The sequence below is a fragment of the Paroedura picta genome, chromosome 15 (assembly GCF_049243985.1).
Source record: "Paroedura picta isolate Pp20150507F chromosome 15, Ppicta_v3.0, whole genome shotgun sequence".
Taxonomy (NCBI): domain Eukaryota; kingdom Metazoa; phylum Chordata; class Lepidosauria; order Squamata; family Gekkonidae; genus Paroedura; species Paroedura picta.
The window spans coordinates 8765639-8790765 of record NC_135383.1 but is presented as its reverse complement, the minus strand read 5'-3'; the positions used below and the strand labels follow the sequence as shown (position 1 = coordinate 8790765).

General features: G+C 50.8%; 1 protein-coding gene across 2 annotated transcripts in view; it reads left to right on the top strand.

Moving 5' to 3' along the window:
* The first annotated feature begins 4219 nt into the window (after nt 1-4219).
* ACOT7 (acyl-CoA thioesterase 7) overlaps nt 4220-25127 on the top strand; it is a 39247-nt gene continuing 18339 nt past the window's right edge. Inside the window, exons 1-7 of one of the 2 annotated variants that reach the window (XM_077311706.1) lie at nt 4220-4397; nt 12076-12193; nt 13702-13858; nt 18712-18803; nt 19462-19576; nt 22013-22027; nt 22694-22780. In XM_077311706.1, the coding sequence (XP_077167821.1) occupies nt 4315-4397; nt 12076-12193; nt 13702-13858; nt 18712-18803; nt 19462-19576; nt 22013-22027; nt 22694-22780 (667 nt within the window). In that variant the 5' untranslated portion in view covers nt 4220-4314. The remainder of the gene's footprint in view (nt 4398-12075; nt 12194-13701; nt 13859-18711; nt 18804-19461; nt 19577-22012; nt 22028-22693; nt 22781-25127) is intronic. The other variant, XM_077311707.1, reaches the window with a different exon arrangement.

Sequence of the window (25127 nt, the reverse complement as noted above, 5' to 3'; positions counted from 1 at the left end):
GAGGACCTTAAAGACTAATAATTTTTTTTGGGGGGGGGGGAGCTTTCCCAAGTCACTGCTCTCTCCTTTACCGCTTCTGTGAAGTGCGTTAGAAGAAAGATGAAGAAGAGTTGCTTTATTTATACTCTGCTTTTCACTACCTGAAGGGAGTGGCTTACAATTCCCTTCCTCCCCTCACAACAGACCCCCTGTGAGGTAGGTGAGGCTGAGAGAGCTTGGAGAGAACTGTGCCTGGCCCAAGGTCACCCAGCTGGCTGCATGTGGAAGAGTGGGGAATCAAACCTGGCTCTCCGGATCGGAGAGCTCTTAATCACCGCTCCACACAAAAACTTATGCCCAGAATTAAACTAGGTTCTGTTGCTTCAGATCAACACGTTTGCCCACCTGAATCTCTCACCAGTTCTTAGCATCGGCTAATGGGACAGAGGTGCCCGCTGTCTACAGGATCGGTACCTGTTGAGAGGACTCTGGCCCTCCCCCTGCTTCAGGTAAGTCTGGCTGGCTTGCCAGGTGACTTGACAGCATCCCACTGCCACCCCCCATGACTTTCTGCCATACCTGGGTCTCCTTGGAGGAGAGCAATAATCTACCCAATGTCATACAGACACCGGATAGGATGGAGCAGTTAAACAAACAAAAAAAAACCTTGTGCTTGCCTGAAAGCCGGGCCTTGGCTCTTGCTTCAGCCTCCTCGTTGGGGGACAGCTGGTTATCTGTCTCCGGAGAATCCCTATCCGGTTGATCTTTGTGCTGAGACAATAGAGGCTCGTGCTGCATGCCCCCCCTTCCCCCTTGACAGCAGGCTCCTGGCTCAGATGACATTAATCGAAGCAAGAGGCTTCAACGGCACGTGCCAACCCCTCGTCCCTTCTGTTGGTTTAACTGCCTGCGGAAGGGCTGCCCGAAGGGGGGGGGGGCGTGTGGTTCAGGATCCCAGCATCCGTGGTGTTTTCACTGGCTCTTTCCCCTGGCGTTGTTAGAGGTGGCTTCTAATAGAGGAGCCCTCAAAAGCTGAATCCTTTCTTTTTCAGAACAATCACTGTACCAGTTTTGGGCAGATGTTGTGTGACTCGAACCTGCAAACCCTGCAGCTCAAGCTGTACCGTTTGACACATCCACACCACTCCGGTATCTGGGTCAGACCATAAAAGGTGAGGCTGCAGGAAAATATAAGAAGAGCCCTGTGGGATCAGACCAGTGGTCCATCTGCCAGTGGTCTCACACAGTGGTTGACCAGTTGGCTGGGAGGGTAAGACAAGGGCTGAGGTCTTTCCCTGATTTTGCCTTCTGGTAATGGCATTCAGAGGTTGACTGCCTCTGAATGTGGAGGTTTCCTTTCTCCACCATGGCTAGTAGCCACTGGAAGACCTCTCCTTCATAGAATCATAGAGTTGGAAGGGGCCAGACAGGCAATCAAGTCCAACCCCCTGCTCCAAGCAGGATCAACCTAAAAGCATTCAGGATAAGTACCAGTCCAGCCACTGCTTGAAGACTGCCAGTGAGGGAGAGCTCATCTCCTCCTTAGGCAGCCACTGCTGAACTACTCTGTGAATTTTTTCCCCTGATATTTAGCCAGTACCATTCTACACATAGTTTAAATCCCTTTTTGTGGGTCCTCTTCTCTGCTGCCAATGGGAACTGTTCCCCACCCTCCTCCAAGTATGAAGCTCCATGGCTCCGGGGTTGAACACGAAGACATTTTGCCCCCCAAATTCTCATTGCCTGGCTTTGAATATAGATTCAGGTGGGTGGCCATGTTGGTCTGAAGCAGCACAATGAAGTCGGAGTACCAGGGGCACCTTTTAAGGCCCACAAAGTTTTATTCAAGGTATAAGCACCCCTGTGCATCCTTTGTATCTGAGGAAGTGTGCAAGCTCACAAAAGCATATAGCATGAAGAAAACTTTATTGGTCTTAAGGGTGCCCCTGGACCCAAATTTTGTTCTTGATTGGAATGCAGTGAGCTGTGTGCTGCAGCCTCTATATGGCAGCACCGGAGCGAAATGACCAATTAATGCCTATCAAGAACTTTCCCTCCCACCTTGGGCAGAAGAAGGAAAACAGAACAGGAATGAACAATCAGTACGCTGAATACTATCACCACCTAGAGGGAGGATAAAGTACAGCAATCCACTGGCCCCATAGCAGATCTCCTTCCGCACACACTAGATAATGCATTTTAGAAGTAGATTTTCCTGTTTCGCACAGGAAACTTCAGTTGCAAAAGCACATTGAGAGTGCATTCTCCAAGGAGCACAGCAGGGAGAATCCCAAGCAGGTCCACCCAAATGCTACAGAACAGGGACTTCTATTCATTATGTGACTGACTCCCAGGAAAAAAGGTCTTAGGATCACATTGTTAAATTACAAATTCTCAGGCACTGTTTCAAGACTAACTGATAATCATGGGCCAAAGGATTGGTGGGCTGCATCACTCTTCCCCACATGCAGGAAGTGGTGTGTTTATAGGTGTGCGGACAGCATCGGGAAACTTCAAAGTCCGGCCTCTCTGTTTGTCTGAAAGAGATTTGGCCATGGCAAGAAATGGGTGAGGAGAAAGGTTAGGTCTCAAAAGCGAACTTTGGCATGTCATCCTGGTTTTAATTTCCTTAGGACAATCTCCAAGATCCCTAAAGGACCCTCTTTATAAAAATGTTGATAGGCTGCTCTTACCAGTCTTATAACCTTGTACCACTATCAGTAATTTGGAATTAAAGGTATTGCTTATCTATACAAATATCTCTCGCTTTCTTTCTTATGAGGGAGATGCACACCTCTTGACTGCCTTTGAGACACCTGGTAGAGAAAAATGGCATATAAGAACCAACCTTCTTCTTTTCTCCCACCTTAGAAGAGTTGGTTTTCATATCTTGCTATTCACTACCTGAAAGTCTCAAAGCAGCTTACAAACACCTTTTCTATCCTCTCCCCACAACAGACACCCTGTGGGGTGGTTGGGGCTGAGTGAGCTCAGAGAGAGCTGTGACGGTCCAAGGTCACCCAGCTCTCCAGATCAGAGGCTGCCTCTTGAGCACTGCACCAAGCTGGCTGTAGCCCATCAAATAATCCACCTTTTGCTTTCACTCTTCCTCCCTTTTGTGACCTGGATCATAAGGAGGATTGTCAGGTGGTTTTCCATACAGGTGAGTGAGCCGTCCCAAGAAAGCTGATATTGAAACCAACGTGGTTCGCCTTTTAGGTGCCCCTCTACTTCCGTGTTTTGTTTTTGCTATGCCAGAGTGCTTCTAGCAAGATTGAAGAGCATCCATCGCACCGCCTCCTTTGCAGCGTCATTCCCCACCAAGCTTCGTGATGCAGCTTTGCATGGGGTGCCCTGAGACGAAAGAACAGGAGCCATAATTTCCGGTTTTCATTCGGTGCTCTCCCCCGCCCCCGCCCCCCCATTCTTTGTGCAAACGCTTCAGACCAGGGGTAGTCAAACTGCGGCCCTCCAGATGTCGATGGACTACAATTCCCATGAGCCCCTGCCAGCATTCGCAGTTTGACAGCCTTGATGCTCCAGACAGCCTTAAGCATCAGGGAGACACCTCGACCACTTGGAATTGCGGAAGGGGCTTGGAGGGAGAAGAGTCCCCCATCCGCCGATCATGGTCCATGCACTTTAGCAAAGGGAGGAGAGGTCAATGCACTTTCGACGTGCTTTTGCACCTGGATTTTCCCACTCCTAAAGTGCATCGCAAGGGCACTACCGAAGGTGTGTGCAAAGAGAAGAGGAACTCACACACGACTTAGCTTTCTGCTGCCCCGCTTTGCTTTGAAAGTTTGTTTTTATACTCTACTTTTCACCGCCCGAAGGGGCTTCCCTTCCTCTCCCCACAACAGGCGCCCTGTGAAGAAGGTGAAGCCGAGAGAGAGCTCGGAGAGAACTGCTCTGTAAGAACAGCTCTAACAGAACCGTGACCGGGCCAAGTAGGGAATCCAACCCGGCTCTCCCGACTAGAATCCGCCTCTCTTCCTCACCAGGATACCCAGCTGCCTCCACTCAAGAGTCCATTCGAGAGCCCGAAGTGCCCCGCGGCTGCTCTCCTCGTCCCTAAAAACCCTTGGCGGGGCTCGCGCGCGCCACTGCGCATGTGCAGGAGCGCCCGGCCGGGCGGCGCGTCCGGCCAATGGGGAGCTCGGCGGGGGGCGGGGGAAGAGTGGCGAGGCGGCCGAGCACGGCGGCGGCCAGCCAATCCGCGGAGAGGGGGGCGTGTCGCGCGCGAGAGGCCCCGCCCCCTTCCGTCGGCCCCGGAGTTGCCGGCTTTGGGCGCTTCTCTCCCCGCCGACGTACTCACCGCCGCCGCCGCCCCTCATGCAGCTCGCCGGAGACCTCGACCGCGGCGGCTTCGCGGCCATCCTGTCGCCCCCCGGCCCGGCCGCCATCCAGATCAGCAGGTACTGAGGCGAGGCCGGGAGGGGAGCGCCATTTTGAGGAGACCGGTCCGACAAGAGTGCCTCTGCGCGTGGGCAGAGGGCTGGGGGGGGGAAGGGAGGGCGGCCTCCTCGTTGGAGTAGGTAAGGGGTCTCCATCTTCTTAGGGTCCTGGTGGTGGTGGGGACTCGCCTAGACTTGAAGCCCCGTCCTTTCTGCCCAGGCTGAGTGCGAATTCGGCGTCACAACAGCCCTAGGGGGTGGGCTGGCTTGAAGCAGAGGGGCTTGTGGAGAGGGAGGGGGTGGGGGTGTGGTCTTCCCAGCAGCCCTGCGAGGTAGGCTGGGGTGAAGCAGAGAACCAGGAAATAGGAGGATTTGGTGGCTGCCCCAGGGTGATGCCTGCCGGGCACCCTAGGAGGGGAGACCGGCCTCTGGACCTTGAGAGGGGGCTGCATTCGGCAAATAATGCATTCAAATAGATATAATTATCCCCCTTCCGGTGGATGTGAGTCTGACATTGTAATCTTGCAGGTCACCTGTCAAATGCCTCTAATTTCAGCTTTGACTGCCTATAAACATGTCAGTTTCTTCCCACCTCCTGCTCATGTTTCACATTCACATCTGTCCTCAGTATATCTCTTTGGCAGGGGTGGCCAAGCTCTGGCTCTCCAGATAGCCATCCGCTGCAACTTTTTTTTTTTGCATGGACTACAATGACCATAAGCCGCTGCTAGCATGGTGCTGGTCCGACCTCATGAGAATTGGAGTCCATGGTCATCTGGAGAGCCGTCATTTGGCCGCCCCTGCCCTATGGGGTGACCTTTATGTTCCCAACATTGGGGGTGGAAAATGGCATCTTATGGTGACTCCCCAGCATTTTTGAGGCAAACAGTGCTGGTTTGCCATGGCCTGCCTCCGGTCTTCCTTGATGCTCTCTCTTATAACCACTAATCGGGGCTGACCCTGTTTATTTACCGAGATCTGACTAGCCTGGGCCATTTCAAAATGGATTGCACAATATCTCATCAGTAACAAAAGACTAACTGTTTTATTGTAGCAGAAGCTAAAGCCTGGTTGTATGGATGCATAAAGTGGATCTCAAGAGCATGGGATGAACCCATGGCAGCTTCTCTTTCCATGAATTTGTCTGCTTTTGGGATCACAAGACTCTCTTGCTGCAACTCACCGCTATGCTCTGTTCTCGGGAACCACATCTGGGTATCTGGTGCTTTGCATAAAATGCCAGATAAAAGAAACGCAAACGCATATCATAAACCATTCTGTTTGTTGTTGTTTTTTAATGATCTGGCCTGTTTTCCTGTACCAGTCGAGGAGTGATCGGAGGTAAGGGTGCCTGCTTGCATTCACCTGTGTTGGGGGCAGTTTTGTGTAGAAAGGTGAGGAATGGGCAGCCTTGAACTGAATCATTGCCAATTGTGTTGCATATTTCTATAGCTCCTCTCATCCCCGCTTCCTTTCTTGGGTGACAATGGGAAACCACAGAACTGCTGAGTATTTTTTCAGTCTTCCGTTGTTCTTCCGGTCTGCAGTTACCAAGCTATGGTTTGGGAAAGGTCACATTTCCTGTCTGATGGCTGCAAATTGTAGTCAACTGGAGGGGGGAGGGAGGGCAAAACCCCAGCCTAGCTCATCAATAAGGCAGCTATGGCCTCTCTGATCAATGGAGCCGACAGCTGGAAATTGCTAAATGGCTCCTGCTCCTTTCGTCCCCTGTGTGCGGTTAGCCTTACGCATGCGGGAATAATTAGGTTTTTCAAGCAGGCTTCTGCAGCCCCTGGGTACTCTAATCTGCTTATTCCCTGTAGTGGGGTTTACACAAAAGGCCCTTAAGAGAGACACCCGCTGCCTGGTCTCAGTGACAGTGGCTCTTCTCTCTTGTGTGTGTCTCGCTGGCTTTATTGCCGCTTTGTGCTGTAAAAAGGGGCGATGCGTTTGCAGCTTCGGTGCAAAATAAATGTTTTATTGGATGGGCGTATAAATACCTTTTTGGGCTTCCGGCACTGACTCTGTGAGCCGTTGGCAGCAGTTCAATAAAGACGGGTGTGGAAAAGTCGCATTCTGGTATTCCTGACTGCTTTGCTTTGTGTTCGGAAGGAACCCCTTTCCGATATTGGCTGCTCTTTGGCAGCCTCTGGTCACTAGCAGGGAAATGACAGCTGTTGGTAAAATCTACAGTGCCGACGAATGTTCCGGAGGCAACAGAACTGCGCGTGAGTTCAAATGGCAACTGGATGTATGAATTGCAAGCAGTTTGGTTCTTGACTGTCATCCGGGAAAGAAGCAACTAGGGATGCCTGGGTGGGAGGGATTTTTAACCCTTTGCTTCCTGGCTGTCTGCAGAATTGGACTAAGCTAATGGGGGTGATTCGGGGGAAGATTAGCAGGCAAATGGGTCGAAAGGAAACGGTTAGACCAGCCTTTTGCAACTTTTCTTTACCATGAAACATTCTTCAGGCTTCAAGAGACTCCAGAAGTGGCACGATCATAGAGAATAAGGTTGGGGAGCAGAACTGTGGACACGCCCACCCAGGGCCCCTCCCCACCCCTCCCCTCCTCTCCCCCTCCAGGCCCATCACTGGCCATTGGGGGGGGTGGTCAACATAACTATATGTGGTCGCCTGATAAATGTTCAACCAATTTAAAAATAATATATAAACATTAATTAACTCCTGCCCATTCAGGAAACTTTTCCAGGGCTACCAAGTAGGCCCAAGGTTTCGCAAGACCCTGCTTAAGAAAGCCCCGGTTAGACAACCGCTCTCCCTCTCATCTGAAACTACTTTTCACTGAAACATACCTTTGGCCATAGGGATGTGGGAGAATCAGGGAATTAACTGCAACCTGTCCGATCTCACGGTACCGTCTGACCGCAGTTGATGGTCTTGTTGTGGTCTCCATGCTATTCTACTGAAAGCAATTCCATCTCTCTCTCTCTCTGTCTATTTCTGCGGGGACAATCTGTTCAGAAATGTTCCAAACCAACCCAGCTATCCTAATAAAAGCTATTGCATGACGGTTTTGGAACGCTTCTGAACAGACTGCCCCCCCCCCCCGATTTTATATCAGGACTTCTTTGCACAATCTGCTTGCGTACTAGCAGTATGTATCTAGGGGAGACGAGGTTTCAGGAGCCGAGCTCTGTGGCTTTTGAGTTTTCTCCTTAATGCAAGCTTTCTCGTTAATGTGGAGCTGCACTCCGTAGTCTGTGGCCTTTTCCGGTGGCTGTCAGATTCTAGGATGAAGACCATTTTGTCAGGTTCTGCAAAGCGAGCATGGTCTTCTAGATCAGGGGTAGTCAACCTGTGGTCCTCCAGATGTCCATGGACTACAATTCCCATGAGCCCCTGCCAGCAAACGCTGGCAGGGGCTCATGGGAATTGTAGTCCATGGACATCTGGAGGACCACAGGTTGACTACCCCTGATCTAGATAGCTCTGCACACTTTGGCGTTGAAAGTTGACACCACCGTCACTTGGTGCGGCGGTTAAAAGCGGTGGCTTCTCATCTGGCAAGCTGGGTTAGATACCCCTCTCCTCCACATGCAGCCAGCTGGGGGACCTTAGGCTAGTCACAGCCCTGATAGTGCTGCTCTCTCAGTCCCACCTTCCACACAGGCCTCTCGCGACACACATGTGGTCTGTTAATTATACATGCCAGGTAAGGCAGGCAGGTAATCCATCTCCGAGCCGAGGGAATAACACGGCAAGCACAGAACTGGTTAACAGCCGTGAGCAGCGCCGAAAGCACACCCAATACCCAGTAGCTTTTGATAACACAAACCGATTGGGTGTCTTTTTGCTAACTGGGCATTATCGCTTATCTCTGCCAAGAGACGTTTCTTTCCGTCTTCTCGTTCCTGCGTTCTTTTATTTTTGCTCTTTCCCCGCATCATGATACGCTATCTCTGCTTTCTTCTCTCCCTCTTCGTAGCTCCCCTGCTACAGCTGTGCCTTCTCTTCGTTTTGCATCTCATTGTTCTGTGTCCCATTCTGGCTGTGGAGCAGGAGTTGCACTTCAACCCAGGGTTTATCGCTTCTTGGCCTGGGGGAAAAAAATGTTTTCAGCACTTTCCGACCATATTTTTGTCACGGTCTTGTAATGCAGGAGCTCACTGGGAAGTCATGGGGATGCTGTGGGCCACAGTGACTGTAGCCGTAGCCGATTAGCTCAGTCATTGCTGAAAAAATTGCCGAGTCGTTTATTTGAATCCGGCTGCCCGAATTTTCGGGCAAGTCCTCCCTTTTTGGAGAGATCGATTTTGGGCCGCTGTGCAGCGATAGCCAACCAGTTACAACAGCCGGCGAGTTTTTGCTGGACTGAAAAGGGGGGAAAGATTTACTCAAGGCGTGAGCTTTCGAGGTCAGGCACTCTTCCCCAGACAATGGAGCAAGGATCATAAGAGTACAGAGATAAGGTAAAAGTAAATTAGCAGCAAATTAGTAAACTGTGCCGCAGCATCCAAATTATGTAGTATGGTAATTTTTTGCTAAAAAAACAGCCCTTTGGGTTCAGTTGTAGTTCACAAAAACATTGGGGAAATAAAAATGTCATGGTTAGTAATTAATGGCAGGCAATTTCCCATCTGGCACCACCCAGGCAAGGAAGCTTCCCCACAATTGACACGCCGGTTGTGGTTTGCAAAGACTTTTGGGCAAGCACTTTCCAGCCGAAGTTGTTAGGGCTGTTACGCCGTTCCCTTTCCCTGGCCCTCTGCCCAGCCCTGCTTTGCTTGTGCCTTCAGGCCTTGTTCTCCCATGTGCTGCTCATGCCCCGTGCCTTCCTGCATCTACCCTTGCCCTTCCCTTGCTTAGGGCCCACTGATGCAGCATCCACCTCTCTCCTTCCTCATGCTTGTTGGCCCCTCCAATCTTCTCTTTGGACCACATGGCACCAGCTCTGTTGCAATTGGCCTCTCCGCAGCCAATACCATTCCAGCCAGACCCTCACTCAGGGCCAGACCCTCACTCAGGCCAATAGCATTCCAGCCAGACCCTCACTCAGGGCCAGACCCTCACTCAGGCCAATACCATTCCAGCCAGACCCTCACTCAGGCTTTCTCAACCAGGATTTAACGGCCTTGGAAGGGTTTCCCAAACTTGAAAAAAGTTTCAGGGTTTTTTCAACGGTACAAAAGTTGCAGAAGGCTTCCCAAACAAAGTTTGAGTCAAGTGGCACTTCTAAGACCAACACAATTTTATTCAAGATATACAAGCTTTCATGGGCAATGCTTGTATATCTTGAATAATACCAAAGAAGAAAGGGGGGGGGGAAGGAAAATCAACAGACACGTTTTTGGATAAACACAGTAAAAGACCACTCAGTTTAAAAGAAATCTCAAGATCTGCAAGAAAAGCTTATGAAGATCTCAAAAGCCTAGAACAAATGTTTAAACTGCTGATTTGTATAACAGAAGCTGGAAGTCCTCCTTCCAGTTACCCTATTCCTCTTTGTAAGATAAAATCTTCTGTGTATTTGTTGTTAACAAGGCCTTAATGCCATGCTGACAAAGGTTAAAGAAAAGAGGACCCTACTCCTTTCCCACGGAGCCTCTTGTGGTGCAGAGCAGCAGGCAGCACTGTCCCATCCCAGCAGGCAGCAGAAATGTTGTCTGAAAGCTCTGCCCATGAGGCTGGGAGTTCAATCCCAGCAGCCGGCTTAAGGTTGAGTCAGCCTTCCATCCTTCCGAGGTCGGTAAAATGAGTACCCAGCTTGCTGGGGGTGAAACGGTAATGACTGGGGAAGGCACTGGCAAACCACCCCGTATTGAGTCTGCCATGAAAACGCTGGAGGGCGTCACCCCAAGGGTCAGACATGACCCGGTGCTTGCAGAGGGGATACCTTTACCTTTACTCCTTTCCCAAAAATCCCAAAGCTCAAAAATGGATCAGGGACCGGATGGGACAGTGAGTTTTATTTTTAAGAAGAAAGAAACCATGCTATGAGGAGAGCTCCGTTGGTGCGGGATCAGCATTTTATTTTGGAGACGAAAATGTGTTTCAAAGTGGGGGACATGTGGTCAACCCTTCTGTCTTTTATTGACAGAAACAAAAAGTCTCTTTGGCATTTAGTCTGCCCCTTGGATTCAGAGGCATTCTTTTCTCTGCGGATCTCCTACCATCCATGGAACAAGAAATATTAATCTCTAAATGCATAGCTTGTACCAATGTTTGGACAGGGCATTTCTAAATTTCCCGACAGCTGTGGTACCTGAGGAGGGGAGGATATAACTCTGAATGAAGGAAGCAGATCTCATTTGACTGTCTGTACATGAACAGTCTCGGATCTTAATAAAACCATGCTCCAAGCGTGTCGGGGCTTTTGGAAGGGAGCAAAGATCTTGCGGGCTAATGCAAAACATGTCAGGTAAGTGTGATCAGATGCAAGAATTGTCTGTTTTAGAGCTAGCATAGGCATGAACCAGTGCACGCTGGTGGCCAGAAGAAGAAGAGTTGGTTCTTATATGCTGCTTTTTCTCTACCCGAAGGAGTCTCAAAACGGCTTACAATTGCCTTCCCTTTCCTCTCCCCGCAACAGACACCCTGTGATGGAGGTGAGGCTGGCAGAGCCCTGATAGTACTGAAGCAGAAGAAGAGCTGGTTCTTATATGCCGCTTTTTCTCTACCCGAAGGAGTCTCAAAGCGGCTTCCAATCACCTTTACCTTTTCCCAGCACAGTCGCCAACTTGTATATCAGTTCATTCGGTTATAACAAAAGGGATTGTTGCATAGTAGAACTTAACAGGTTTCAAACTAAAATAGTGTAACAAAAAAACCCCCAAATGCAACAGAATAATAAGATAGCACAATAGGACGCCGGGGAATGGTAGAGGACAGGAAGGCCTGGAGGATCATTGCCCATGGGGTCACGATGGGTCGGACACGACTTTGCACCTAACAGCAACAAAAACAGCACAAAGTTACAGTTAAAATTCTTGCGGAATGAGCAGATAACTAATTTTTCGCTTAGGTTTATTGATATAAAGATAAACGCGGCTTCCTCGAGGGGAGCAGAAGGGAAGGCGTTAGCCAGTAGAAAAAAATCAATGCATCCCTCACCTGAGCCAGAAATTTTGCAACCAGCTAATTCAACGGTTTGTCCTGAACCGACCCGCAAAAGGAGCCGTAAAAAATACAGTGCCGTCTCTTCCGCTTGATCAAGTCCACAAGGTCAGAGACGTTTTCACACAGGTATTTTTTTTTTTGCAATCTGCCCTGCTGGTCCACAGATGGCACATTTTGAAAGCGTGCGCTTCTTAATGTGACATGGGAAAGATCCGCAAAGTACCAGGAGAGGGATATTTTTTCTTAACCTGAGGAAAGCAGATTTTTTTTGGTTTAATTTTGGTTTCGGCAACATATCATACAGCAGGGGTAGTCAACCTGTGGTCCTCCAGATGTTCATGGACTACAATTCCCATGAACCCCTGCCAGCAAATGCCGAAGCGGCCGATTCACTCAAGGCCCGGCAAGCTTCTCGCTGGGGGGGGGGGGGACACACGACCCCCGTCTTTAGGGGCAACAACCGGGGAGTTGCTTGAAACTCTTGTGGCTTGAGGGCGAAACCAGTCGATGGGATGGCTAGAAGGCTGCTGGGTCTGCCAGCAAAAGGTAACCTCACCTATTTCTGCCTCCTCGCTCAAACAGGGGCCTGATAGCATCTTTCTCCCCTTCTTTTTCTGCAGGATCATGCGCCCAGATGACGCCAACATAGCCGGAAATGTCCACGGGGGAACCATCTTAAAAATGATAGAGGAAGCGGGCGCCATCATCAGCACCCGCCACTGCAACACTCAGGCCGGGGTATGTATTTGTCGTACGCTGGCACAGGGAAGCTCCCCACGAACCGGTTCTCCCAGGGAGGAAATCCAAGGGCAGGACTGGCCACTCCTCTCACCCAGCACTGCCACAACGGAAGACTCTGCCTGCAGATGGACTTTCCAGGAGTTGTGTTCTCGCCCAAACCAGTGCAGTCCCTTGAGTTTCTCTTCTGGCCTTGCTGATGGGGTCCCTGCAGTTTGTCTCTGTGCCCAGAGCACAGAGAGTGTTTTGGAACATACAAACCTTTCCCGCCTTCTGCTGTCCCTCGAGAGCCAGTTTGGTGTAGTGGTTAGGAGTGCGGACTTCTAATCTGGCATGCCGGGTTTGATTCTGCGCTCCCCCACATGCAGCCAGCTGGGTGACCTTGGGCGAATGTTAGCTGCTTTGAGACTCCTTCAGGTAGAGAAAAGTGGCATATAAGAACCAACTCTTCTTCTTCTCCTTCTTCTTCTTCTTCTTCTCCCTCTTCTTCTCCTTCTACTGGCACTCAGGTTACTGTTAGGTGTAGGGTTTGCTTCCCTCCTGGTCACGTTTCAAGATGCAATTTCAGCGGTTTGGCTCTCACGCCTCGCTCTCGGGCGCTGCAGCGAAAAAGAGCAATTAGAACAGATCCAGAGAATCGTGCTGCTCTCTTGACTCGTTGCAGGGCTCAGGAGTGACCCAGATTGGGGGAAGCAGCAGCTGCTTGGTCTAGTCCTACCTTGGCCTCATCCTTTTCCTTCCGAAACCCACCAGCGAGCTAAACTGCAGTTAGTTATGATAGGATTACGGGGTGTTGCTCTCGAGGGCGCTCGATCCCGAATCTGCTAGTAAATTAAGAACAGCAATTGAAGCTGATGGTTCTATCTTGTCTTTCCTTTTGAGGGGGGGGGGGAAACCCGCTGAGTGAAATGGCCAGTAGGTGGCACTAGAGCATAATGTGAGGAGCATAAGCAATCAAATTCCCCAGCACCCAGGCCATTTCCTGGCGGAAGGAGTTGAAATGGGCTCGCAATTAATAATCTATTTATTATCGATGGCTCCCTCTGTGATCAGACGGCTTTGAGAGGGATTGAAGGCCTCCTCCAAAGTCAGTACAGCTGAATATTAGTCTTTATGCATAACAGGTTGTACATACATGGCTACATAGTTTATATTAGTCCATGCTTCCTGCGTGTAACCGTGCCATGCAAATAATAATAATAATAATAATAATAATAATAATAATAATAATAATAATAATAATAATAATAATAATAATAGCAGCTGCAGGTAAGGGTTTGTAGGCCGCATTCTGCTCTTCACAGCCCGGTTGCAGTTCTGCATGTTTCTCGTAATGTTGGACAGCTGAAATCTCTGCAAAACTATTTTTGACAGCTGTGGGTTTGGGGTTTTTTTGCAAAAGGGAATCGTGCACATTTGGGAGTGCTCTACGGACCATGCGTGCTGCATGTTTTCTTAACCTTCTCTGTGTGTCATGCGCCAGCTGACTGTGGCCTTTGTGTTCCTAGGAACGCTGCGTAGCTGCCTTAGCCCGTGTGGAGCGCACTGACTTCCTCTCCCCTGTGTGCATCGGGGAAGTGGCGCACGTTAGTGCTGAGATCACCTACACTTCCAAACACTCCGTAGAAGTTCAAGTGAACGTGTATTCTGAAAACATCCTCACAGGTGAGGTTAAAAACAGGGATTTATATTGGGGTAAATTCTCGGGTTAGTTGAGGCATGGGTCATGCCGGGAACTTTGCAGGTTTGTTGGGTTAGCGTTAGAGCTGGGGAAGACTTTGTGACATGGTTAGGAAAGGCTGTATGGGTTGTATAAGTATATTTTGACATTATTTCACATGTAAAAATTGGGAAGGCCATTGGAGGTACAATTATTATTTGACGTTATTTCACATGTAAAAATAGGGATTTATATTGGGGTAAATTCTCAGGTTAGGATTAGCTTATTGCTGGTTCAGGTTGGGGAATCATTAGGTTTAGAGGTAACATAAGGGATGGGAACAATTTTAGGCATGGTTGCAAACTGCCATGCATGAATATGTAATTAGATTATTATGCATATTATGCATATATAAAACGGGTTTTGTCATTTTTATTGCTTTCATTGTGTTCCATAAGTTGAGCGGCGTTCGTTATCTTGAGTGAGTTGCCCGAAGAAGTGGCCAATCTAATAAACTACTGAGTTTTCCACCCGTGCTCAAGTTATTCCTCCTCCTCTTCCCCCTCCCACTCCTTGGCCGAATTTCTTGGGACTCGGGGAATCTGTTCCGGCTGCAGCCGACGCGCGTCCGTGCTCGAGACCGACCGCGCTGGCACAAAGTCGCAACATCCAAACCCCGGGTTTTGTCAAAACACAGCAGGTGCAAGAGAAACCAGATGTCTCCCTCCGTGCTCTCTGCCCATGTGTGGGAAGATGAAGATGGGTTGCCATGGTTACCCTGCCTTGAAAGAGAATATGCAGATCAAAGCCGAGCCAAAAGTTCATCCCACTCGGTGACAGGCATCGCTGATTAAACGGAGATTGGTCGCAAGAGCCAAGCGAATCCTTGCTGCTGGCATTATTTTAAAGTCCTATATGCGAGGCTGCTTTGAAAGATGAATCAGCATGTATAGTCTTAAGTCAGGTAGAGAGAGAGCAAGAGAGAGAGAGAGACTCTGTCCCTCCAGATATTTACAGTTCCGCACAAGCCGAATCAGGCTGCAGCGCTGTCTTCGGGATGCTGTTATGAAACGCCACTTTTACAACCGCAGGCTTGTTTCTTCAAATTCCGACTGGACGTGAAAACTGGCTTTCTCGTTCTTTCAAATCCTATGGATTTTCCCATGGAGTCTCTGTGTCGGGCAGCTGTCAAAAGCAGCAGGTCCGCTATTGGAGGGCCTCTGAGTCCTCCATGGTGATTCCATAGGGGCTAAACCGTCTAGGTAGCTGGGAATCTCAGAGGCTGCTTTCACGAGGCTGCTCCTGCCTAGAACAGAGATCGGTTCCAAGTTAGATTGAGTCTTGGGTGTGTTTCGGTGTCTTGTGCAATAAAGCAGAAGCAAGTTATAAAACCAAACTCTTCTTCTTCTTTGCCTACGACTTGAATGACCAACAAATGCAACCAAGGGCACCAGGCCCGGTTCCCCTTGTCCACAGTTTTTCCTGAGTCCCTCTTAGGATGTCAGCCACCGGGAAGATCCCAGGTCTGAAAAGCTGGCCGGAAAGGCAGGCTAAATCTCTCCTTTGATGATTTCTGTGTCAGAGTTCTGGACCAAGAAGAGTTGGTTTTTATCCCCGGCTTTTCACTAACCCAAAGGAGTCTCAAAGCCTTCCCTTCCTCTCCCTACGACAGACACCCTGTGAGGTAGGTGGGGCTGAGAGAGCTCTGACAGGACTGCTCTGTGAGAATATCTCTAACAGGACTGTGCCGAGCTCAAAGACACCCAGCAGGCTGCATGTGGAGGAGTGGGGAATCATACGCAGCTCCCCAGATTAGAAGCCACTGCTCTTAACCACGACACCCAACTGGCTCTCTGTTGACAAGGGTCATTCGTAAGATGGCGCCATTGCTTCCCCACAGCCTTTCCCACTCCTCTTACATGAACATGTGTTTGGATGCATGGTGCATAGCTTACTTTATGAGCCAAACAGTCTATTCCCCTGGCGTGCACCTGGCGTACATTCAAGGTTTCTGGGGAGGAGACAGGGTTATCTAGCAAGAGCTCGGCATCTGACCCAGCAGACCTCTTTCCCCCATCCTTGTTTTGCCCGCCGAAAAGTTTCCAGGCGGTGGCAGCCTGCAGTGCCAACCGTGCCACGAATCCCCCTTTGCGCTCCTCGGCCCCCGACAGGCCCCACCGAGCCAAGCTGGGCAGCCGATGCTGTTCGTTCGACATACGCCAAGCGTCTAAATAATAATTTGAGTTTGGATGCAATTAAAGGGGGGGGGAACAGCGCCAGTAAGTTGGAGCGTTGCAGCCGAAGCTCGTGAAAACATCTGCCCCCGGGGAATTTGCCTCGTTCTGATCAGGTTTCTGTTCAGGGGAGGGGAAAAAATTGCAATTAGTCAGGGGTTCTTTGACGTCGTTTGGGTCCTGAGCGCGGGCGCCTTCTTTAACATGGCCGTTGCTGTAGCAACCCGCTCTTCCGGATGGGTCTCCCCCCCTCCCTTCCACTGGGCGGAAGCAAGTAAATCTAATTCCCAAAAGCAAAGTTGTCACATCCACTCTGGATCAGTGTGCCGCTAACATTTTCCTTGTACCGCAGAGACAAGGCAGTTGTCCCGGGTGATTGGTGATTCCTTGGCAGGGCTGCACTAGGCTGGCGAAGTAACCCCTTCCCTGCCCTCCACAAACCCTGTCATCCCACGATTGTAAAGTGGCCCATTTGGAATAATTTTCTCCGTTCCCGTCCGTAACAGGGCGGGGTCCGACAAGCAGTTACACCTTGACCTTCTTAGGCTGAGAGCTGAAAGCAGCTAGACCAGTTTGGAAAGTGTCCTTAGCTCCCCGATTGAAAATATACCTGTTACCGCCCCGGGCCAAGCTCTGAAAAGCTGCCTGTCCACATTTTGCCCTGCCTCGGCTTGAAGCCCTCTGCCGAGCTGCCGTAAAGGATGATTAGAGCCAGTTTGGTGTAGTGGTTAGGAGTGTGGACTTCTAATCTGGCACGCCGGGTTCGATTCTGCACTCCCCCACATGCAACCAGCTGGGTGACCTTGGGCTCGCCATGGCACTGATAAAACTGTTCTGACCGGGCAGTGATATCAGCGCTCTCTCAGCCTCACCCACCTCACAGGGTGTCTGTTGTGGGGAGAGGAAAGGGAAGGCGAATGTAAGCCGCTTTGAGACTCCTTCAGGTATAGAAAAGCGGCATATAAGAACCAACTGGCTGCTACACAGAAACTGGGGCAAAAGGAGAGTCTGGGAGAAGGAAATCGACAATGCCGTGGCAGCTGCTGCTAAATTACTTCTATTAATCTGCAATTTCCATCAGGCCTACTATGGCCAATCCTTCTTGGGAAGAGCTCCGTCTACTTTCTAAAAGTCCCCGTGGACATGCTAGGGACCTATGATGTATAGGTATGAATGTCTCTGTATGCTGCCCTAAAAGGTGTTTCCCCTGAAAGATGGACAGGTCATTTAAAGCATGCTTTCTCACCCAGGGTTTTAGTGAAACCCTGGGGTTTCTTGAAGCCCCTGGAAGGGTTTCCCAAAAGGCGGGAGTTAATTAATTTTTCGTGTATTTTAAAGGTTTGTTAAACATTTGTTGGGTGGTATCACCATTTTTGATCACGTCAGAACCCCCTGCCCCCCGCAAAGGCCAATGACGGGCCTGGAGAGGGCGGGAAGGGGAGGGGCCACAGGTGGGCGTGTCCACAGCTCTGCTTCCCAACCATATTCTGCATGACTGGGCCACTTCTGGGACTTCTCGAAGCCTGGAAAATGTTTCAAGGGTTTCTCAAGGGCGAAAAAAGTTGAGAAATGCTGCTTTAAAGTAACAATAGGGGAGCAAACTTACAGTGGGGGCAGAATTTAATAGCCTGGTGCGACGACGCTGTGCCCACTCTTCCAAAGCCGGGATTGGCAGGTGGGCGAGGAACCTCTGTGCAAACACAGCTGGATTGTTACCGCCGGGTTTGGTCTTGGAGTTCAGTGGCTCTTTTCCCTGCAACCTGAAGGCCTGACATGCACTTCTCTGAGACAGGAACAAGAGATTTGCTCTCCGCTGTGGAGTTTTTTTATATAACCCACTTTTCAAACAGCAGTTATCATGGACATCAGCTTGGGCTCCTGCCCTCCAGCTTACAAACAAGTGAAAAATGAACTCTGGAAGGGAAGCAAGAGCCAGTTTGGTATAGTGGTTAGGAGTGCGGACTTCTAATCTGGCATGCTGGGTTTGATTCCCCGCTCCCCCACATGCAGCCAGCTGGGTGACCTTGTGCTCGCCATGGCTCTGATATCACCGGGCAGTGATATCAACGCTCTCTCAGCCTCACCCACCCCACAGGGTGTCTGTTGTGGGGAGAGGAATGGGAAGGCAACTGTAAGCCACTTTGAGCCTCCTTCAGGTAGGGAAAAGTGGCATATAAGAACCAACTCTTCTTCTTCTTCTTCTAAAGGAAATTGACCTTGCAGTTTTTGCATTTATATTGGTGGGGGGGCTCCAATACATAAGCTGTCAATGTAACATTTTTGATGAGCACGAACACAAACAAAAACAATAAGTTTTGATGACTCAAAACATCTACAGCCCCCCCCCCCCCCGACTGAGAAGTCAAACCTGCCAAGGGCTTGTCAAAGTTGTTTGTTGAAATGCTGTTCTAGCTGATACGTTCTTGTTATTTGCTATATTGATGTTAGATTGTTATTGTTTTATTGATATCGTTCCATGTAAATGTTTTATGTAAACCGCCCAGAGCCGTAGGGAAGGGCAGTATAAAAATCTAAATGAATAAAATGAAGGTGTCATAACAGAACCTTCCCATTTTCACCTGGTACCAAGCAACGGGCCGACCTCTGGCTTTCCCCCTCCACAGGTGTAAAGAAGCTGACGAACAAAGCTACCCTGTGGTATGTGCCTCTTGCTCTCCAGAACGTGCACAACGTTTTGGAAGTCCCTCCCATCCAGGTAAGGCACGCCGAAACACGGGTTGCTCAGGTGCTCCTAGGGCCATTTGCACGGCCCTTAGTTCAGTTCTGCAAACAGAACACAGCCGCGCGCGTTACACGCTTGTGTGTGTGGTTTTGCTTTGCTTCCGTGATTCAGATTCACGACAGCCAAAGGCTGGTTTTGTTGTTGAGAAATGGGGCTACGGAGAAAGGATGTTTTTATGCTTGCCACCTGTCGTGAAAATGACTCATCTCGTCCCAGAGACTCAGTGGTTTATTCTGGCTGGTGCCAGAGAGTGGTGGGATCAGGCCGGTGCCAGGGCCCTCCAACTGAGAAGGAGTTGGCTTTTGTTTCTGGGTCATGCGCCATCTTCCAGTGACCAGAATGGGCCGAGGAGCCCATTCCATGAACTTCTGCCGTTCGTGGTTGATAATATCCCACCCAAGATGTTTAAATGTGTCTGCCGGCAGATGCCTGTGAAGCTCGGTAAGATGGCAGTGTTTAAGAGCGCTGTAATTGAATGTTGGTCCCGGGGCGTCCCTTTGTGTCTGCGATGGAAGTTCACAGCGCCAGGGCAAGCGGTTAACCACAGAGGGGGGAGGCCTTCCTTTGGCTCCAGCTTCCGGGCTCGGCCTGCCACCTGGAATAAACAGATGGTCCTTCTGCTTCCTGTCAGTATGCAGGGAAGGAGCAGGAGGAGGAAGGAAGGCGACGCTACGAGGAGCAGAAGCTGGAGCGGCTGGAGACCAAGGAGAGGAATGGGGATGTCATCCTGCCAGTTACCAATCCAGGTAAAAAAAACACTCAACAGGACAGTCTGAGTGACTTCATTCGCTTCCTTTCCGAAGCAGCTGGTTTCTTAGAATGATTCTCCGCTGTTTTTCCCAACAACCTCAGTGGGTCAAGAAAGCTACAAAAACCCAGCTTCCTAAAATGGTTTGGTCATCCTCTGGCTTCCCCCGTCCCTCCACCCGAAGCTGGATACTGATATTTATTTATTTAATTTATTTAATGAGATTTTTATACCGCCCTTTCCATGCGAAAGGTATGTTTGTTCTCATGACGATCAGTCCTGGGCTGCAGTGAATTGAAATGTTCTCTGGGCATAGAGCAGGGGTCACTGGGAGTGTGCGCGCGTGTGTGTGTGTGTGGGGGGAGAGATCTGTGCATTTCCTGCATTTTGCAGGGAGGGTTGGACTAGATGACCCTTAGGATCCCTTCCAGCTCTGGGTTGCTGAGTTTCTATGTCATCATCAGTATCATGTGGGCTCAGAGGACACCGGAAAAACCTTCCTACTACGTCAAGGCCCTCCTCACAAGATGGTCATCCAAATAATCTTGTATGGGGGTGTGTGTATAGAATCTAGGAAGGCCGTCCAATTAACTGAGGCTCCCTAGGGATAAACTACATTCTGATCGCAGCTGCGCTGAGATATCGTAATTCAAAAAACAGCACTAAGGGGTGCAATTGGGTTCCTTTCCTTTTCCATTCTTGGCGTGAGGAGTGTAAGGAAGGGACTGGGAGCTATTTGACCGGAGCTTGAGTTGGCCCCAGAATGGTGGTTACAAGCCTGTCCTAAATGTGTCCTCTTGGGACCAGCTTCTTCATGGCTCCTTGGCCTCCCAGCAACCAACCCTTAGCCTCCCAGTGTGTTGGATTTGTGATGACGGCGGTTTCATTTCTTCCCCGCCTTTGGTTCTTTGGTTGCGTTCAAACCGGGCTTCTGCTCTCTGCAGAACTGAACTCCACTACAGTCCTGGGGCTTTCTACAAAGCTTGTTCCCTGCCTGGCAGCAGGGCAGCAATCTTCTGGCTGTGAACCAGGTTGTTTGCTTTGAGCAGCAGCAAAAGGCTTCCCCCGGTGCGCGCCTTGTAGGGTTCATCTAGTCAAAGCACTAGGCGATCTTGGCAAGGAGAGCCGTCATTGCTGCCTTTCCTTCGCGACTCAGTCATGAAGTCTGCTTTTGGTTCACGCAAGCCGTGCATGTGGAGGAGAGGCAGGTGCAAGGGTGTTCCCGTAGCTCCATTCCCCGCAACCGGGAACACTTCTTTTCCCACACCAGGTTGGTTGCTCGGAATCTGGCTCGCCAGATTAGAAGCCCGCACTCCTACGCCACTGGCAGGGGCTCATGGTTATTGTAGTCCATCAACATCGGGAGAGCCGCCGTTTGGCCAACCCTGATCCAGAGCCTTTTGCTTCCTGCCTGCAGGAATTCTCCTGAAGGCTTAAATCCAGCTAGGTTAGCACAGAGATTGTCCATGCATCGGTGTGCTCACAGGCGTCATGCCACAGCGCGCATGCAACCCAGAAATGTGGGACCCTCAGATTAAGAAAGGCCATTCTGTGAGACTCTTTGCAAAGCAGCAAACACCGTCAGGCTGCGCTCCTCTTTGAAGTCGCGCATGCCGTCAGAGCGCATGACCAAATGAACCTGCCGCCTCACCAAGGTAGGAGTTATGAAAGAGGTGACCTGTAAGGCTATTTTTAGTGTCCCAAATGGACCCCCTTCTCCTCCACCTCCCCCCCCCCAGCTTAATTTTAGCTACCTTTTAGAGCATGGAAGAGCGCACAGAATTGGTGCTGCCGTTGCCTAGCAACCCATCACAAAGGGCAAGCAAGTCCTCCTCCGTTTCTTTGTGGAGTCCATGGGGCTTTTAAAATGCCATTTCTGGAGACTGGCAGCGGGCTCCCTTTGTCGGCGGATTTAGAACTCGGGATACTGTCGGCTTTCTGCGAGCGGCGCTTCTTGCCTGCGTCTGGAGAGCACATCAAGAGGGATGTCAAATAGGCTGCGCATTCCATGTAACATTCTTTTCTTTAGTCTGCCCTCTACGTCAGTGATCCCCAACCTTTCTGAGGCTGGGGACCGGCAGGGCAACTGCCCTGCCCATGCATCGCGCATGCGTGGGCCATGCCCGTGCACCGCGCATGCGCGGCCGAAATCGCGCATGCGCAAAAGTGCCACGCATGCGCTATTTCGGCCGCGCATGGCCGAAATTCCCTCTCCCCGCCCTCCCGCAGTAAGGTCATTGGGGAAACCCCACCCCATCTGCACATCTGGATTTGGATACAGCTTGGCTCTGGGATTCTTTGTGTTGGATACTTTGAAATGTGTGTCTGCTCCCATTTGAGTGATATACCGTGACATTTTAGTGTATGTGGGTTGGGGTGTCGAGATTTGCCCGCTGCTTATCTGTCTCTTTCTGTTACTCTCCTTGCTTCACAGATAGGCAAAGAAAAGGTAAGGCTCCTCGGATCGGTGAATGGTCCTTCGGGGTGGGGTGGGGTGGGGGGCTGCTGCCGAATGTGTCCTGTTTCTCCTACTTCTTTGTGTTCACCTGATAGGGTAAGGCTTAGCTCCCTGAGGTCAGGTCAGTTTCCTCTAGCCCAGGGGTCCCCAGCATGGGGCTTGTCGGCATGACGATGCCCGCTCACACCTTCCTTGGCCCCTGTCAAGTGGGCGGGACCAGGTAGGGCTTTTGCTCAGCAGGGCCTCTGGTTGGCTATGCGGATTTAAATAACATTGTGTGCAGGAACAGAACAGGCTCCTTTGGGGCATTGGCTTGGGCCAGCTAGACTTCGTTATCGCCGAGGTGCCGAACACTGCTCTGAAACGGCATTGCCAGAGGGGCAAGCAGGCAGCAGTGGTCCGGGTATCTTTCGGAGATGCTTGCCTGCCACTGTTCGTTCCAACAAAGGCCACCCACCTTCCTAGGAGCACAGTTCAAAAGCCCCTGCTTTATGGGTAGAGACGTCTTCCCTCCTTCAGTTTTCCACCTTGTAGGTTTAGGGTGAAGTCTCCAACTTCACTGCAAGCTGCTCGTAGGTGTTTGTTGGGAAATGCCTCTGGCCTGGTCTTGGAACACCCTCTAATGGACTGCAATCCTTCCCCCCTGCCTTGCTACAGATCCCTACACTGTTGGCCACAGTCAGTCCAGCTTGATCCACCTGGTGGGGCCTTCTGACTGCACGATGCACGGCTTCGTCCACGGAGGTAAGTTGCTACGGTACGTCCTGGTCGCCTTTAACGGGCCCCCTTAGGCAGGAGCTGTGATTCTGAAAAGTGCCATTCAGGAGAACCCTTCCTTTACTGGACCCTTGCTAATTCGTTACGTTCAGCCCACTCTTACCTGCTTGCTTCTCTCTTTTGCACTGCTCTCTCACAGGACTGGGCTTTTCACTTGGGCGCGATAGAATTTTAGAATCATAGAGTTGGAAGGGGCCAGACAGACCATCTAGTCCAGCCCCCTGCTCAGTGCAGGATCCGCCTAAAGCAGGGGTAGTCAACCTGTGGTCCTCCAGATGTTCATGGACTACAATTCCCATGAGTCCCTGCCAGCATTTGCTGGCAGGGGCTCATGGAAATTGTAGTTCATGAACATCTGGAGGACCATAGGTTGACTACCCCTGGCCTAAAGCATCCATGAGATGGATCTGTCCAGCCGCTGTTTGACAACCGCCAATGAGGGGGAACTCCCCACCTCCTTAGGCAGCCCATTCCACTGCTGAACTACTGGGACCGTGGCATTTCTTCCCATGATATCCAGCCGATATCATTCAACATGTAGTTTAAACCCATTACATCCGGTCCTCTCCTCTGCTGCCAACAGGAACCTTCCTGGATCCTGAAGGGATGCTGGGGCTTGAACTGGGAACCCGTCAGAACTTGGACCAACCTTGATTGGGGTGCAGAAAGTAGAAGTGGGCAGTGCAGCATCAGGCCTTGCGACCTTTGGGCAATCAGCTGGTTGCATCCAGCCCAGTTCTCTGCGGGTAAAGAAAGGAGGCGGGAGTCCCCTTTACTCACCACAAAGAGTACATTAGGGGGGTCATGTGACCTGCCTGTCGAATGGGACCATCATACAAATGGCTGCTGGCCGAGATGGAGGTGACAATACTGGCCTAATGCAGCCACAGTATCTCCTGCCTGCGCCACTTTAGACTCCAGCTCCTTCGTCTTCCAGCTCACTCTACTGTGCAAGGCAAATCCCGCTCCGAGGAGCCGCCAAAAAAGAAGCCCCTTAAAAGCCTAAAGCAGCTTAGGGTAGGATTTCAGTGGCTTTGTGTCTTGGCATGCCAGTTGCCTCGGCTGGATGGTTCCCTTACATTCCACCGAAGGATCGGCCAAAACGAAAACGCAGCCCGGGCGAACGCGCAGGGCAACTGAATTGTTCCAAATTCCCTAGCAACATCTGTCGTCTTTTGCACAAGTCGCAGTTGGCACTGGGATCTCCCCCACCCTCCTTCAAGCCCCAGTTCAGCGCCTCACTGGCAGCCACGTTAACGATGTGCAGCTCCCATTGGCGCGGGCGCTCGTGCTGTGGCGTGCATGCGTGTCATTTCTAGGTGGACAGAGCCCTCCCCAATTGCAGGTAAATCGCTCACGGCGGGTTGCAAAAGGAGAAGTGAGCCGAGCGGCCATCCGGAGGTGGCGGAAGGGTGCAATTTTCTCATTTACCTACAAAGAGCAGCGGTGGCATGTGCCAGGGGGGTGAACCGAGCCGCTCTCAATTGGAGCCGTGGTTCAGTAATTGCCAGATGCTTTTTGGATGCTCCCAGCAGCTGAGCCTCACGGCGGTGACTGCACCTGTGGCTGCGGGGAGGGGGGACTGTGCTCAGCTTCCTTGCGTTGAGACTGCGAGAACGTGAGCTGTTTTGGCCCCATGGAGATACCGTCCTGCTTTTGGAATATATAGAGAAGAAAAGAGCAAGGGGCAAGTAAACGGCGGAGAGCTCTGATGCCGGAAGAGAGCCAGAGCGGTGCAGTAGTTTGGACGTCAGTCAAGGATTTGGAAGGCTTGGGTTTGAATCCCAGCTCTGCCACGGAAGCTTGGACTTTGGGCCAATCATGGACTCTCAGCCTAACCTACCTGAACAGGCTGCTTGTGATGATCAAATTGGGGGTGGATGTTGTAAGCTGCTTTGGGTCACCGCTGTGGAGGAAAGCGGGATATAAATGAATTAAATAACCAAAATATGAATAAGCACCCTAGGTTCCAAGAGGCCTTCACAGGCTGCTTCTGCATGGATGCCTCCACGACCCCGCCCTCCATTTTCCTGCTTATGGGGCTTCTACCGTTGCTTATGGGTCTCACTTAGGTCCTTTCGTGTGCTGTGTGGCGGGTGGAAATGGGATTCTGGACTCGATGGACCATCATACCAATCCAGCATGGCTACTCCGACCGTTCCCACAGATGTAAATAGCTTCCTCGTGATTGTAACGGCCCAGGAGCCCAAGGTTTAAGACAGGTCATCACACCTGGAGATTGCAGGAAGATCGCTGGCTAACTGGCAGGGAAACGAGGGCTGCATGTGGCACACACTCGGTGCCTGTGATCCAT